This window comes from Macaca mulatta, chromosome 3 (assembly GCF_049350105.2).
Source record: "Macaca mulatta isolate MMU2019108-1 chromosome 3, T2T-MMU8v2.0, whole genome shotgun sequence".
Classification (NCBI taxonomy): Eukaryota; Metazoa; Chordata; class Mammalia; order Primates; family Cercopithecidae; genus Macaca; species Macaca mulatta.
This window is the reverse complement of record NC_133408.1, coordinates 169,152,909-169,166,969: the sequence shown is the minus strand read 5'-3', so window position 1 is coordinate 169,166,969 and position 14,061 is coordinate 169,152,909. Positions and strand designations below refer to the sequence as shown.

The 14,061-nt window shown below is 47.9% G+C and overlaps 1 protein-coding gene across 1 annotated transcript; it reads right to left on the bottom strand.

The window, feature by feature from the left end:
- Positions 1 to 878: 878 nt before the first annotated feature.
- On the bottom strand, positions 879 to 13,785 carry SMKR1 (small lysine rich protein 1). The gene is made up of 2 exons (XM_028846285.2): positions 13,492 to 13,785; positions 879 to 1,548 (listed from the first exon to the last, which is right to left on the bottom strand). The coding sequence occupies exons 1-2, from the start codon at positions 13,492 to 13,494 to the stop codon at positions 1,354 to 1,356; spliced, it is 198 nt and encodes a 65-aa protein (XP_028702118.1). The 5' UTR covers positions 13,495 to 13,785; the 3' UTR covers positions 879 to 1,353.
- Positions 13,786 to 14,061: the final 276 nt, after the last annotated feature.

Sequence of the window (14,061 nt, the reverse complement as noted above, 5' to 3'; positions counted from 1 at the left end):
ACAACAGTGCAGGGGCTGGGGAGGGGCAGGAAGAGGCAGGAAGACAGAGCAGGAAGCAGGGATGGAGTGCTCAGGGAGTCAGAGACAGCGTCCACACTTATAGAACGCTGGCTTTCACATCTGGAGAATTCAGGCCTCTGGGCAGAGGAGAAAGAACTGCAGTTTCACCTCTTAGGCGTCTCCTTACAGGGCTAGGGAGATCCTAGAATATCAGCCGAATGCCCGGGGCAAGTGCCTGGCACCAATTCTATAACTCGGGGCCAGCCAAGTTTAACAAAGTATGCAGAAGATGGGAAGAAATAGAGTGTGGAGGGGAGGCGGGAGAAGAGTCAGGTGAAAGGGAAAAAAGAGGGATGGCCGGGTGTGATGGCTCTCACCTGTAATTCAGCACTTTGGGAGGCCGAGGTGAGTACAGTGGCTCATGCCTGTAATCCCAGCATTTTGGGAGACTGAGGCGAGCAGATCACCTGAGGTCAGGAGTTCGAGACCAGCCTGGCCAACATGGTAAAATCCTGTCTCTACTAAAAATTAAAAAATTAGCCTGGCCTGATGGCGTGTGCCTGTAATCCCAGCTACTTGGGAGGCTGAGGCAGGAGAATCGCTTAAACCTAGGAGGCAGATGTTGCAGTGAACTGAGATTTTGCCACTTCACTCCAGCCTGGGCAACAGAGCAAGACTCTGTCCGAAAAATAAAAGAAAAAAGAAAGGGATGGGCGGATTTGCCCCCTTTGCCCTGCACCCAGCTGTTTCGCAACTGTCAGCCGCTTCTCACCATCTGCTTGCAGGACTGGCAGGGTCAGAGCATTCGTGACCATCTTAGCATCCGCGGAGCCTGTGGCTAATTCAAATCAAACAGAGTCAGACTGCTGAGAAGAAAATTATAGAAACAAAGTATTTATTATTTTCCATTTAAAAAAAAAGGAAATAGTGCCCAAGAGAGCAATGTTCCTAAGGAAACCCAGTGCTTTTTGCGGTGTCTTCTCTAAATGACAAACCCTCTTTGGCAAAAGAAAACAATTAATGCAACTAGAACTGCCTTTTGGGAGCAAAGTTTAATTCTGACCCAGAATTATAATAATTTCTGAAAGTTCTATTAATTTCACCACACTGTGTAGGAATTACTCAGGCTTTTCTCACCCTATAACTCCTAAAAAACCAAAGTGGCTAACCATATCTGGCATAACAGAGGAAGTAAGGTGCATTTCCCCATCATCAACCATCACAGAAAAGCACACTTAATTTGCATCTCAAGTGGTCTGGAGTAAAGTCTATGTTGCTGGCAATAGTTGTGTTATCCTGACTTCTCTTTCCCAAGTCCTGTTCTCTGTAACAGAGATGTGTTGTGAAATGCTGTCACTTGCTTCTCCCTTTCTTTCCTTTGGGAGCACCCGGCCAGTGGAAGCCTCGCAGGTGTAGGCAGTCAGCGACGTTGTGGGCGATATAGTAGAGGTTCAGCATGGCCGCGGGGCTGAGAATGTCCACTTCTGGCTTCTTCTGTTTCTTCCCATGAGACTTGCCCTGGCCTTTTCCTTTTTTCCCTTTAGCTGGCTTTCAAAGACAAATATAAATATGGGAGGAGGGAAGTTAGTTTTTGTTTTTTCTTTTTTTTGAGACAGGGTTTCACTGCCATCACCCAGCCTGGAGTGCAGTGACATGCTCTTGGCTCACTACAACCTCTACCTCCCGTGCTCAAGTGATCCTCCTGCCTTGGCCTCCCAAGTAGCTGAGATTACAGGTGTGCCCCACCACACCTGGCTAATTTTTGCACTTTTATTAGAGACAGGGTTTCACCATGTTGGGTAGGCTGGTCTCAAATGCCTGGCCTCAAGTGATCTGCCCACCCCGGCCTCCCAAAGTGCTGGGATTACAGGTGTGAGTCATCGTGCCAGGCTGAGTTAGTTTTTATAAACTTGGTATCATTTTCAGTATTTCTGTATTGAACAAGGAAAAAAAATTCCTAAAAGGAAATAAGTCAAAACAGCAGCCACAACAAACAGTTTGCATTGTCATGTCTTCTCTAAATGACAAACCCCCTTTGGCAAAAGAAAACAATTAATGCAACTAGAACTGCCTTCCGAGAGCAGCTTAATTCCGACCCAGAATTATAATAATTTCTGAAAGTCACATGCAATCTAATTTGACAAATGTTTATTAAGCACCCTGATTAAAAGAGACCCAACCTAATGCAAGGTGTGGCCCTTGTTTGCATTCTTATTTGAACAAGCTGCAAAAAGAGGTCTTTGAGTTAATCAGGGAAATCTGATCATGTCAACGAATTATTAGTAATTCTGTTAGGTCTGACAATGGCAGCAAATCACGGAAGAAAATGTTCACACGTTTCTGAAGTACACACTGAAATCTGCAGGGATGAAATCAAAGAAGGCCTGAGGTTTGCTGTAAAACACTGCAGCTCCCCCACTGCCCCCCACCCAGAAAAAACACATAAAGTAAATATGGCAAAGTCCTACTCATTTCTGAATCTGAGAAATGAATATGAGGATTTTACTTTACAATTCTATTTTCATTTATGTTTGGAAATTTTCATAATACACATTAAATTTAAAACAAGTTTGATAATCAGGATGCAAATATGTATGTTGGCACTTGTTTTACAAGTAGTCTCTACCTCATTAAGCAGTCATGAGGTTTAAATGAGACACAAATATAAGATACTTAGCACAGGCCAGGCGCGGTGGCTCATGCCTGTGACCCTAGCACTTTGGGAGGCGGAGGCGGGCGGATCACCTGAGGTCAGGAAGTTCAAGACCAGCCTGGCCAACAAGGTGAAACCCTGTCTCTACTAAAAATACAAAAACTAGCTGGGCGTGGTGGCACACGTCTGTAATCCCAGCTACTCAGGAGGCTGAGGTAGGAGAATTGCCTGAACCCAGGAGCCGGAGGTTGCAGTGAGCCAAGATCATGCCACTGCATTTCAGCCTGGGGGCTAGAATGAGACTCTGCCTCCCCCTCGCCCCCCGCAAAAAAAAGACACTTAGCACCATGTCTGATGTGAAATAATTACTCAATAAATGATGATTGTCGTCACCTTCCTTTTTTTTTGGAGAAAAGGTCTTGCTGTGTCACCCAGGCTGGAGTGCAGTGACACAAACTCAGCTTACTGTAACCCTGACCTTCCAGGCTCAAGCGATCCTCCCACCTTAGCCGCCCAAGTGGCTTGGATCACAGGCATGAGCCACCATTTCTGGCTAATTTTTTCTTTTTTCTTTTTGGTAGAGACAGTCTCGCTATGTTGCCTAGGCTGGTCTTGAACTCCTGTCAAACAAGCCTCCCAGCTTAGCCTCCCAAAGTGCTAGGATTACAGGCTTGAGCCACTGTGCCCCTGTGCCATCATCTGTAACACCACCAACACTCAAAGCTGTATTTCTTTTTTTTTTTTTTTGAGACGGAGTCTCGCTGTGTCTCCCAGGCTGGAGTGCAGTGGCCTGATCTCGGCTCACTGCAAGCTCCACCTCCCGGGTTCACGCCATTCTCCCGCCTCAGCCTCCCAAGTAGCTGAGACTACAGGCGCCCGCCACCACGCCCGGCTAGTTTTTTGTATTTTTAGTAGAGACGGGGTTTCACCATGTTAGCCAGGATAGTCTCGATCTCCTGACCTCGTGATCCACCCGCCTCAGCCTCCCAAAGTGCTGGGATTTTTTTTTTTTTTGAGATGGAGTCTTACTCTGTCGCCCAGGCTGGAGTGCAGTGGCGTGATCTCGGCTCACTGTAAGCTCTGACTCCCGGGTTCACACCATTCTCCTGCCTTAGCCTCCCGAGTAGCTGGGACTACAGGTGCCCGCCACCACGCCCGGCTAATTTTTTGTATTTTTTAGTAGAGATGGGGTTTCCCCGTGTTAGCCAGGGTGGTCTCAATCTCCTGACCTCGTGATCCACCCGCCTCGGCCTCCCAAAGTGCTGGGATTACGGGTGTGAGCCACCGCACCTGGCAGAGCTGTATTTCTAGGTATTACTCCTGCCTTCAAAATGGAAATGTAGGGGCTCAGTTAGGCTACCCAGCACACAGAAACCAGCGTCCACCAGGCTTGGTGTCTATTCTCTTTCCATGACTACCCCATAAGGTCAGTGTTCTCTGGGAAAATGAATGGATACCATCCTAATCTGGAAATACACTATTATACTTCAAGCTTGTCAACCTGTTTTTCATGGATTGTGCTTTTGTCATACCCAAGAAATCTTTGCCTAACCCAAGTAACAAACATCGTCTATATTTTCTTCTAGAAGTGTTATAGTTTTTGGTTTTACATTTATATTTGCTAGAGCTGCACAAAACTGAGTTGAACTTCTCTATGTCCTCTGACCCACACATACAGAAAATAACAGATGGAAGTATATTATTAAAAAGTGTCTCCTGGCCGGGCGCGGTGGCTCAAGCCTGTAATACCAGCACTTTGGGAGGCCGAGACAGGCGGATCACGAGGTCAGGAGATCGAGACCATCCTGGCTGACACGGTGAAACCCCGTCTCTACTAAAAAATACAAAAACTTAGCCGGGCGAGGTGGCGGGCACCTGTAGTCCCAGCTACTCAGGAGGCTGAGGCAGGAGAATGGCGTAAACCCGGGAGGCGGAGCTTGTAGTGAGCTGAGATCCGGCCACTACACTCCAGCCTGGGCGACAGAGAGAGACTCCGTCTCAAAAAAAAAAAAAAAAAAAAAAAAGTATCTCCTGTAGGCAAGGGAGAGGAGAGGAAGGTATAAATGTTCAAGGACACCTGCAAGGGTAACCATTTATATAAAATAGGTATCCTATTCACAGCATTGCAGTCGAAAAATATCCCAAGTTAAACAAAAAGGAACATGGTTCATGTGTTAAAACTACTAAAATAGGCTGGGCATGGTGGCTCACACCTGTAATCCCAGCACTTTGAGAGGCTGAAGCAGGTGGACCATGAGGTCAGGAGTTCGAGATCAACCTGGCCAACATGGTGAAACCTCATCCCTACTAAAAATACAAAAATTAGCCAGGCATGGTGGCGCACACCTGTAACCCCAGCTACTCAGGAGACTGAGGCAGGAAAATTGCTTGAACCCGGGAGGTGGAGGTTGCAGTGAGTCGAGATCGCACCACTGCCCTCCAGCCTGGTGACAGAGACTCCATCTAAAAAAAAAAACCTACTAAAACACATTTTTGCTAGGTGAAATGGAGTACATTCCTAGATACAAAACCCAGTAATGAAAATGAGACATATCTTGCAATGCAGAATCCACTTGAAAATCCTATGTACCTGCATTCTCCTGGTAAAATAACCCCATCAGGTATGGGAGGTACATTTTCCCAGAAACTCTGAAAGACTTTGGGTCTTGATTTATTTCCTCTTTTTTCCTTTCTTTTCTTTTCTCTTCTCTTTTCTCTTTCTTTCCCTCCCTTCCTCCCTTCCTCCCTTCCTTCCTTCCCTTTCTTTTTTTAACTGCATTCTCCTGGTAAAACAACCCCATCAGGTATGGGATGTACAATTTACCAGAAACTCTGAAAGACTTTAGGTTTTGATTTCTTTTCTTTTCTTTTCTTTTCTTTTCTTTCTTTCTCTCTCTCTCACTCTCCTTCTTTCCCTCCCTCCCCCTTCCTTCTCTCCCTCCCTCCCGTCCCCTCCCCTCCCCTCCCTCCCTCCCCCCTCCCTCCCCCCTCCCTCCCCCCTCCCTCCTTCCTTCCTTCCTTCCTTCCTTCCTTCCTTCCTTCCTTCCTTCCTTCCTTCCTTCCTCCCTCCCTCCCTCCCTCCCTTCCTTCCTTCCCTCCCTCCCTTTCTTTTAACTGCATTCTCCTGATAAAACAACCCCATCAGGTATGGGATGTACATTTTACCAGAAACTCTGAAAGACTTTGGGTCTTGATTTTCTTTCTCTCTTTCTCTCTCTCTCTCTCTCTCTCTCTCTCTCTCTCTCTCTCTCTCCTTCTCTCTCTTTCTTTCCTTCCTTTTTTTTTGAGACGGAGTCTTGCTCTTGTTGCCCAGGCTGGAGTGCAATGGCATGATCTTGGCTCACTGCAACCTCTGCCTCCCAGGTTCAAGCAATTCTCCTGCCTCAGCCTCCCAAATAGCTGGCACTACAGATGCCTGCCACCAAGCCTGGCTAATTTTTGTATTTTTAGTAGAGATGGGGTTTCATCATGTTGGCCAGGCTGGTCTTGAACTCCTGACCACATGATATGCCCGCCTCGGCCTCCCAAAGTGCTGAGATTATAGGCATGAGCCACCGCACCTGGCCTGGGTCTTTGTTTCTTTATGACCTTGTACTATTTTGCATGCCAACCACACTTGACTCAATGTGTTTTAATCTTTAAAATGGTTTGGGACCTAAAATTCACATAAGAGTTTGACATTTTTATTTGAAGTTCTCATCTTATTGTACAAAAATGGCAAACTGAGTCTAAAATTCATATGGAAATGCAAAGGATGTGAGATAAAGGTTTGACATTATTTTCAAAGTTCTCATCTTTTTGTGGAAGATTCCAAAATTCACATGGAAAAGTGAAGGACTTATAAAAAAGAACCGGCCGTGTGCAATGGCTCACGCCTATAATCCTCACACTTTGGGAGACTGAGGTAGGTGGATCACCTGAGGTCAGGAGTTTGAGACCAGTCTGGCCACTACAGTGAAACCTGGTCTCTACCAAAAAATCCAAAAATTAGCCGACTGTGGTGGCAGGCACCCGTAATTTCAGTTACTCAGGAGGCTGAGGCAGGAGAATCGCTTGAACCCAGAAGGCAGAGGTTGCAGTGAGCCGAGAATGCACCACTGCACTCTAGCCTGGGCGACAGAGCAAGATCCTGTCTCAAAAAAGAAAGAAAAAGAAAAGAACAAAATTGGCGGACTAATACTACCTTATTTTAAGAATTATTATAAAGCTACCGTAACAAGATGGTGTGATAGTGGTTTCAAGAAAGGTAACTAGAACAATGGGACAGAATAGAGTCCAGAAATAGATCCACACGTATTTGATCAACTAATTTTCAACAAAGGTATTGGTGGAGCAAAGATAATCTTGTTCAACATGTGGTGCTGGAATAATGAATATCCATTTGCAAAAAAATTAACCTCAACCCACGGTTTCACCATATGTAAAAATCAACTCAAAATAGATAATAGAATTAAATATAAAACCAAAAACTATAACACTTCTGCAAGAAAATAGAGAAGACTTTTGCTACCTTGGATTATTAGGCAAATGTTTCACAACTCAAGAAAACAACTTGATAAACTCACCATCAACATTTAAAGCTTTTGCTCTTCAAAAGATATTATTAAGACAATGAAAAGCCAAGCATCAAACTGGCGGAAATATCTGCCAATCATAAATCTCATAAAGGCCTATATGGAGAACACAGAGGACCCTGAAAACACAATAGTAAGAAAACCACTTAATAAAACATGTTCAAAGGTTGAATAGACCCTTCCCCAAAAAAGATATACAGATGGCAAATAAGCACATGAAAAGATACTCAACGTTAAGTCATTAGTGAAATGCAATGAAAACCAGGAGACACCACCACATACCTTTTGGACTGGCTCAAGTCAAAAAGACTGATCCTACCAAGTATTGGTGAAGATATAAAGAAACTGAAACTCTCATACACTGCTGATGGAAATCTAAAATGACAGAACCACTTTGAAAAACAGTCTGCAGTCTCTATAAAAAGTTAAACACATGTCTACCATATGACCCAGTCCATTCCACTCCTAAGGTGGAAATAAAAGCATATGTTCACTCAAGGACTTTTACATGAATGTTCATAGTAGCTTTATTTGTAATAGCTAAAAACTGGAAACAGGCCAAGTGCAGGGGCTCATGCCTGTCATCTCAGCACTTTGGGAGGCCAAGGTAGAAAGATCACTTGAGCCCAGAAGTTCAAGATCAGCCCCGGCAACAAAATGGGACCCCATACCTATATTAAAAAAAAAAAAAAGGCCGGGCGCGGTGGCTCAAGCCTGTAATCCCAGCACTTTGGGAGGCCGAGACGGGCGGATCACAAGGTCAGGAGATCGAGACCATCCTGGCGAACACGGTGAAACCCCGTCTCTACTAAAAAAATACAAAAAACTAGCCGGGCGAGGTGGCGGGCGCCTGTAGTCCCAGCTACACAGGAGGCTGAGGCAGGAGAATGGCGTAAACCCGGGAGGCGGAGCTTGCAGTGAGCTGAGATCCGGCCACTGCGCTCCAGCCCCGGTGACAGAGCGAGACTCCGTCTCAAAAAAAAAAAAAAAAAAAAAAAAAAAAGGCTGGGTGCGGTGGCTCACGCCTGTAATCCCAGCACTTTGGGAGGCCGAGGCGGGTGGATCATGAGGTCAGGAGATCGAGACCATCCTGGCTAACACGGTGAAATCCCATCTCTACTAAAAATACAAAAAATTAGCTAGGAGTGGTGGTGGGCACCTGTAGCCCCAGCCACTTGGGAGGCTGAGGCAGGAGAATGGCATGAACCCAGGAGGCAGAGCTTGCAGTGAGCCAAGATCACACCACTGCACTCCAGCCTGGGAGAAAGCAAGACTCTGTCTAAAACAAACAAACACAAAAGAAAAAAATTAGGTGTGGTGGTCCCAGTTAAGGTGGGAGGATCATCTGAGCCCAGGGAAGTCAAGGCTGCAGTGAGCCACGATCATGTCACTGCATTCCAGCCTGGGTGACGAAATAAGATCCTGAGAAAGGAAAGAAAGAAAGAAAAAGAAAGAAAGAGAGAGGGAGGGAAAGAAGGAAAGAAGGAAAAGGAAGGAAGGAGAGAGAGAGAGAAAAGGAAAGGAAAAGAAAAGAAAGAAGGAAGGAAGGAGAGAGAGAAAGAAAAGGAAGGAAGGAGAGAGAGAGAAAAGGAAGGAAGGAAAGAAGGAAGGAAGGAAGGAAGGAAGGAAGGAAGGAAGGAAGGAAGGAAGGAAGGAAGGAAGGAAGGAAGGAAGGAAGGAAGGGCAACCCAAAAGCCCATCAGCAGGTGAATGGATAGACCATGGTTTAACCACACAACAGAACACTACTCAGCACTAAAAAGGAATAATTACTGATACATGATACAACATGGATAAATTTCCAAATAATTACTCAAGTAAAAAAAGTCAGTAAAATAAAAAAAAAAACTATAATATATGACTGCATATATATAAAATCTTAGAAACTATAAACTAATCTAGAGAGAGGGCAGACTAGTCATTGCCTGGGAAGGTTGGGAAGGAGTAGGGGTACAGACAGGGGCAAGAGAGAAAAGTAGATTACAAAAAAAATGGGTGATGGCTGTGTTTACAATCTTGATTGTGGTGATGGCTTAATGAATGAACACATTTGCCAAACTTATCAAAATGTGCATTTTATTTTTATTTATTTGTTTTTTGAAACAGGTTTCACTCTGTTGCCCAGGCTCACTGCAGCCTCGATGTCCCAGGCTCAAGAGATCCTCCCACTTCAGCCTCCTGAGTAACTGGGACTACAGATTTGCGCCACCATGCCGAACTAATTTTTTCTTTTTCTTTTGTTTTTTTTTTTTGAGATGGAGTCTTGCTCTGTCTCCCAGGCTGGAGTGCAGTGTGCGATCTCCGCTCACTGCAAGCTCCACCTCCCGGGTTCACGCCATTCTCCTGCCTCAGCCTCCCCAGCAGCTGGGACTACAGGCGCCCACCACCGCGCCCGGCTAATATTTTTGTATTTTTAGTAGGGATGGGGTTTCACCATGTTCGCCAGGATGGTCTCGATCTCCTGACCTCGTGATCCACCTGCCTCGGCCTCCCGAAGTGCTGGGATTACAGGTGTGAGCCACTGCACCCGGCCCCAACTAATTTTTTCTACTTTTTGTAGAGATGAGGGTCTCACTATGTTGCCCAAGCAGGTCTTGAACTCCTGAGCTCAAGCTATCCTCTCGCCTCAGCCTCCCAAAATACTGGGTTTACAGGCATGAGCCACCATGTCCAAAGTATGCATTTTAAACATGTAAAATGTATTGTATATACATTCCACCTCAATAAATCTGTTAAGAAATTATTACATGGGAGGGTTTGTTTCTGGGCCCATCCATTCCTTGGGTTGAATCAATACAACTTTGTGGCTCTTGGCTGTTCCTGGTCTCAGAACATGCAGCTCCCAACTTAAAACCCTCTAAACTCCCTAAGGAAGACCACTTGACTCCAGCCACACTGGACTTTCTTCTAGTTCCCAACACTCCGAGCTTCTCCCTGTGCAATGCTTGTTCTTCCTGCAGACCTTCTAATTGAAAGGGCAGAATTTGTTGCTTCTCTTTATGCTAGCCTCTGCTCAAATACCACCTCTTTAGAAAAACCTCCGACGGGCCGGGCATGGTGGCTCACAGTGGCTCAGCATTTTGGGAGGCTGAGGCAGGTGGATCACCTGAGGTCAGGAGTTCAAGACCGGCCTGGACAACATGGTGAAACCCCGTCTTTACTAAAAATACAAAAAAATTAGCCAGGCATGGTGGCGGATGCCTATAATCCCAGCTACTCAGGAGGCTGAGGCAGGAGAATTGCTTGAACCTGGGAGGCGGAGGTTGCAGTGAACCGAGATTGTGCCATTGCACTCCAGCCTGGGCGACAAGAGCAAAACTCTGTCTCAAAAAAAAAAAAAAAAAAGAAAAAAGAAAAAGAAAAAGTAAAAAGAAAAACGTCCCTGACACCATGTCTATACTCTGTCTATAACTGGAGTTACCATATAATTTATTGTCCAAACCAAGATACTTCAACAAATATAAACAAACATAAACTGAGACTGTCCCAGGCTAGGGACGGGGGGTAGGTACAGTGGTCTGTCTTTAACAGTCTCCCAACAACCCCAGTAGAGTCACTGTCCATCTCCTTACCCGCAGCACTTTTCACTAGTTAATAGTAACTGTTTATGTTTATTGTTTGTTTCCCTCACCAGAGATTCTGTCTGTAAATTTACCACTGAATTCCCCAGCCTACACCAATATCTGCCGCACTGCAAGGATGCACAAATATCTGCTGAGTGAATGAATACATCGCAACTGAGATGCAATGCAAGAACAGAATTTAGAAAGCAAATGTGGATTTCTGCTTTTCTGAATTTTAAGATGCCTCCTTCATTCATTCAAGAAGTATTTAACGGCCGGGCGCGGTGGCTCAAGCCTGTAATCCCAGCACTTTGGGAGGCCGAGACGGGTGGATCACGAGGTCAGAAGATCGAGACCATCCTGGCTAATACGGTGAAACCCCGTCTCTACTAAAAAATACAAAAAACTAGCCGGGCGAGGTGGCGGGCGCCTGTAGTCCCAGCTACTCGGGAGGCTGAGGCAGGGGAATGGCGGGAACCCGGGAGGCGGAGCTTGCAGTGAGCTGAGATCCGGCCACTGCACTCCAGCCGGGGTGACAGAGCGAGACTCCGTCTCAAAAAAAAAAAAAAAAAAAAAGAAGTATTTAACAAAAATCTACTGTGTAGCAGGCACTGTATTAGATGGGGAACAAAAGATATCTCACGATGCTTACAGTTCAGTGAGGTCTGAGAAAGACACTAGTCACCTAATCACAAACATATTTACTCACAATCCATGTTGTGAAGAAATGGCCCTATTGGCCAGGTGTCGTGATTCACACCTGTAATCCCAGCACTCTGGGAGGCCGAGGTGGGTGGATCACTTGTACCCAGTTTGAGACCAGCCTGGGAAAGATGGTGAAATCCTGTCTCTACAAAAATTTAAAAAATTAGCCGGGTTCGGTAGCACACACCTGTAGTCCCTGATACTCAGGAGGCTGAGGTGGGAGGACCCCTTGAGCCTAGGAATTCAAGGCCAAAGTGAGCTACGTATGATGCCATCGCACTCCAGCCTGGGCAACAAAGCAAGACCCTATCTCTAAAAAAATAAATAAAAACAAAGAAATTAATAAAGGCCCTATAATGCCTATAACACATGGCATTATAATAGCACAGGATGGGCAAGGGCTGACCTAGTCTGGGACGTCAAAGGAAGGGTTCGCTAAGAGTGGCCTGTGGGCTGAAGGTAGGTAATTCCAAGGCCAACAGCCTACGCAAAGGCTCTGAGGCCGGAGAGAAGGTGTACAAAGAGACCGAAACCCAAAAAAGGCCAACATGGCCAGCCCACAGGCAATCAAGGAGGCCAGTGAGAGCAGCTGAGGCAGGAAAGGTAGGCAAGGTTCCGCTCTGCAGGCTCTGTGCACTGTTTGACCTTCATTCAAGGAGCATGAATTAAGTGGCATTTGCTTAAATGGCTATGTACAGCTTTCTGCCTCAGTTCCCTGGGCCCTGAAAGAAATGGCAATTGGCTGGGCACAGTGGCTCACGCCTGTAATCCCAGCACTTTGAGAGGCCAAGGCGGGAGGATCCCTTGAGCCCAGGCGTTTGAGACGAGCCTGGGCAAGCTGGCGAAACCGTCTCTACTAAAAATACAAAAATTAGCTGGGCATGGTGGTGCTTGCCTACGGTCCCAGCTACTTGGGAGGCTGAGGTGGGAGGATCACTTGAGCCCCAGAGGACGAGGCTGCAGTTAGCTGTGATCACACCATTGTACTCCAGCCTGTGTGACAAAGCAAGACCCTGTCTCAAAAAAAAAAAAAAAAAAAAAAAGGCAATAGCAACCATGGAATGACTCTCAACTTAAACCAATAAATTTTTACTTAACCCTTTTACAGCAAACAAACTGGAAATAACACAGAAACTTAATGATTTCTACACCAGAGTCTAATGGGGAGTAAGGCTTTCCAAGGAAAAACACGCAAAGCACCAGAGGTGAGGTGCAAATGGCTGTGGGCGCTGAAGGAGCGATGGGGAAGCAGGAGGCACGGTCCTTCTGAGCCAAATCTCAAAGAAAATGGATCAAGACAGGGAAGGCGCAAGAGGCTTCCAGAAGAATGCGGGTTTAGTGTGGGATGCGGGGTTTTGTTTGTTTGTTGTTGTTTAGCAGAGAAAGCTCGAGGTTGAGGCCCCTTTAGCAAGGGCTCTGTGCGCCCAGCTCAAGCGTGCAGTACTTAGTTTAGCAGACAATGGTGCCTCCCTGAGGACTTGGGGCAGGGCCTGGAAAGTCACAGCCCTTCTGGAAAGAGCAGCGAAGGTGGGAAGGAGGTCGCAAGTGACTGGATGAGGGCGGAGAACAGGAATGCTGCTGACAGCAAGGTGGTGGCACGAGGGCTCACTCTCTGCTTCCTGAGTCTGCAGAGCAGCGGAGAATCCCGCGCAGGGACCCAGGGTGGCGACGGCAGCTAAGAGCCCGGACCCGTCACTGTGGGCGTGGGCATGGCCTGGCGCCCTGAGGTGCCACGCCACGGTACCACCCTCCCTTTATTTCCCACATCAACCGTCTGGGTGTGAGGGCTGCTCAACAGGGCCACGACCTAAAACCCGGAAAGAGGGCTCGCCTGACTCCGCGGCTGCTGCACCCCTTGTCCCCTCCATCTTTTTGCCAAGCGTTGAGGTCGCCCCCAGGGAGAGGCGGTGACCTCGGCGCCCGTGCCTCTCCGGGACAGCCTAGGGCTCCACGGCGCGCGCCCGGGCCCCCGGTACTTTAGGGAGACGGGGATTACCATGGCGATTCTCAGCCGAGCAGGCAGGCGTGGTGGACTCCCGATCCCGAAGCCCTTAGTATCCACCGGGGCCGCTGCCCCAGAGCCCGTTCCCCTAGCGCCCCCGGCCCCCTCTCCGCCCTCCTCAGGGAACCGCCGCGGGCCCGGCCTCACTACGCCTCCCCGCCACGCCTCGCTCGGAGGAGCGCGGCCGGCTCAGGGAGCAGCCCGCCGCGGAGCCGCCTGGACGCTAGGTGCCTGCTCGTCCCACGCGGCCCCTAGGCCGCAGCAGCTGTGGGCGCTGGGCCGGCGTGCGCCTCGGGGGCGGGGCCGCGCGCACAATCGGCGGGCGTGGGGCAGGGCCTCGCCGTGGTAACCGTTGCCAGGGCAACACTGCCGCGCGCGGAGGGTGGGAGGAGCTGGGTTCCCGGGCAGCGCGCGCGGGCTTCACCAAGCACGAGGCCGACCACGGCCTCCAGCACCCGGAACCCCGGTTTGGCGCTGTAGCGTCTGGGTTTGGGCTGCCGGAGCAGCGGGCGCGGGGCGGAGGGGCGGGCGCGGGCGGCTCTCCCACTGGGGTGGCGCTGGCGT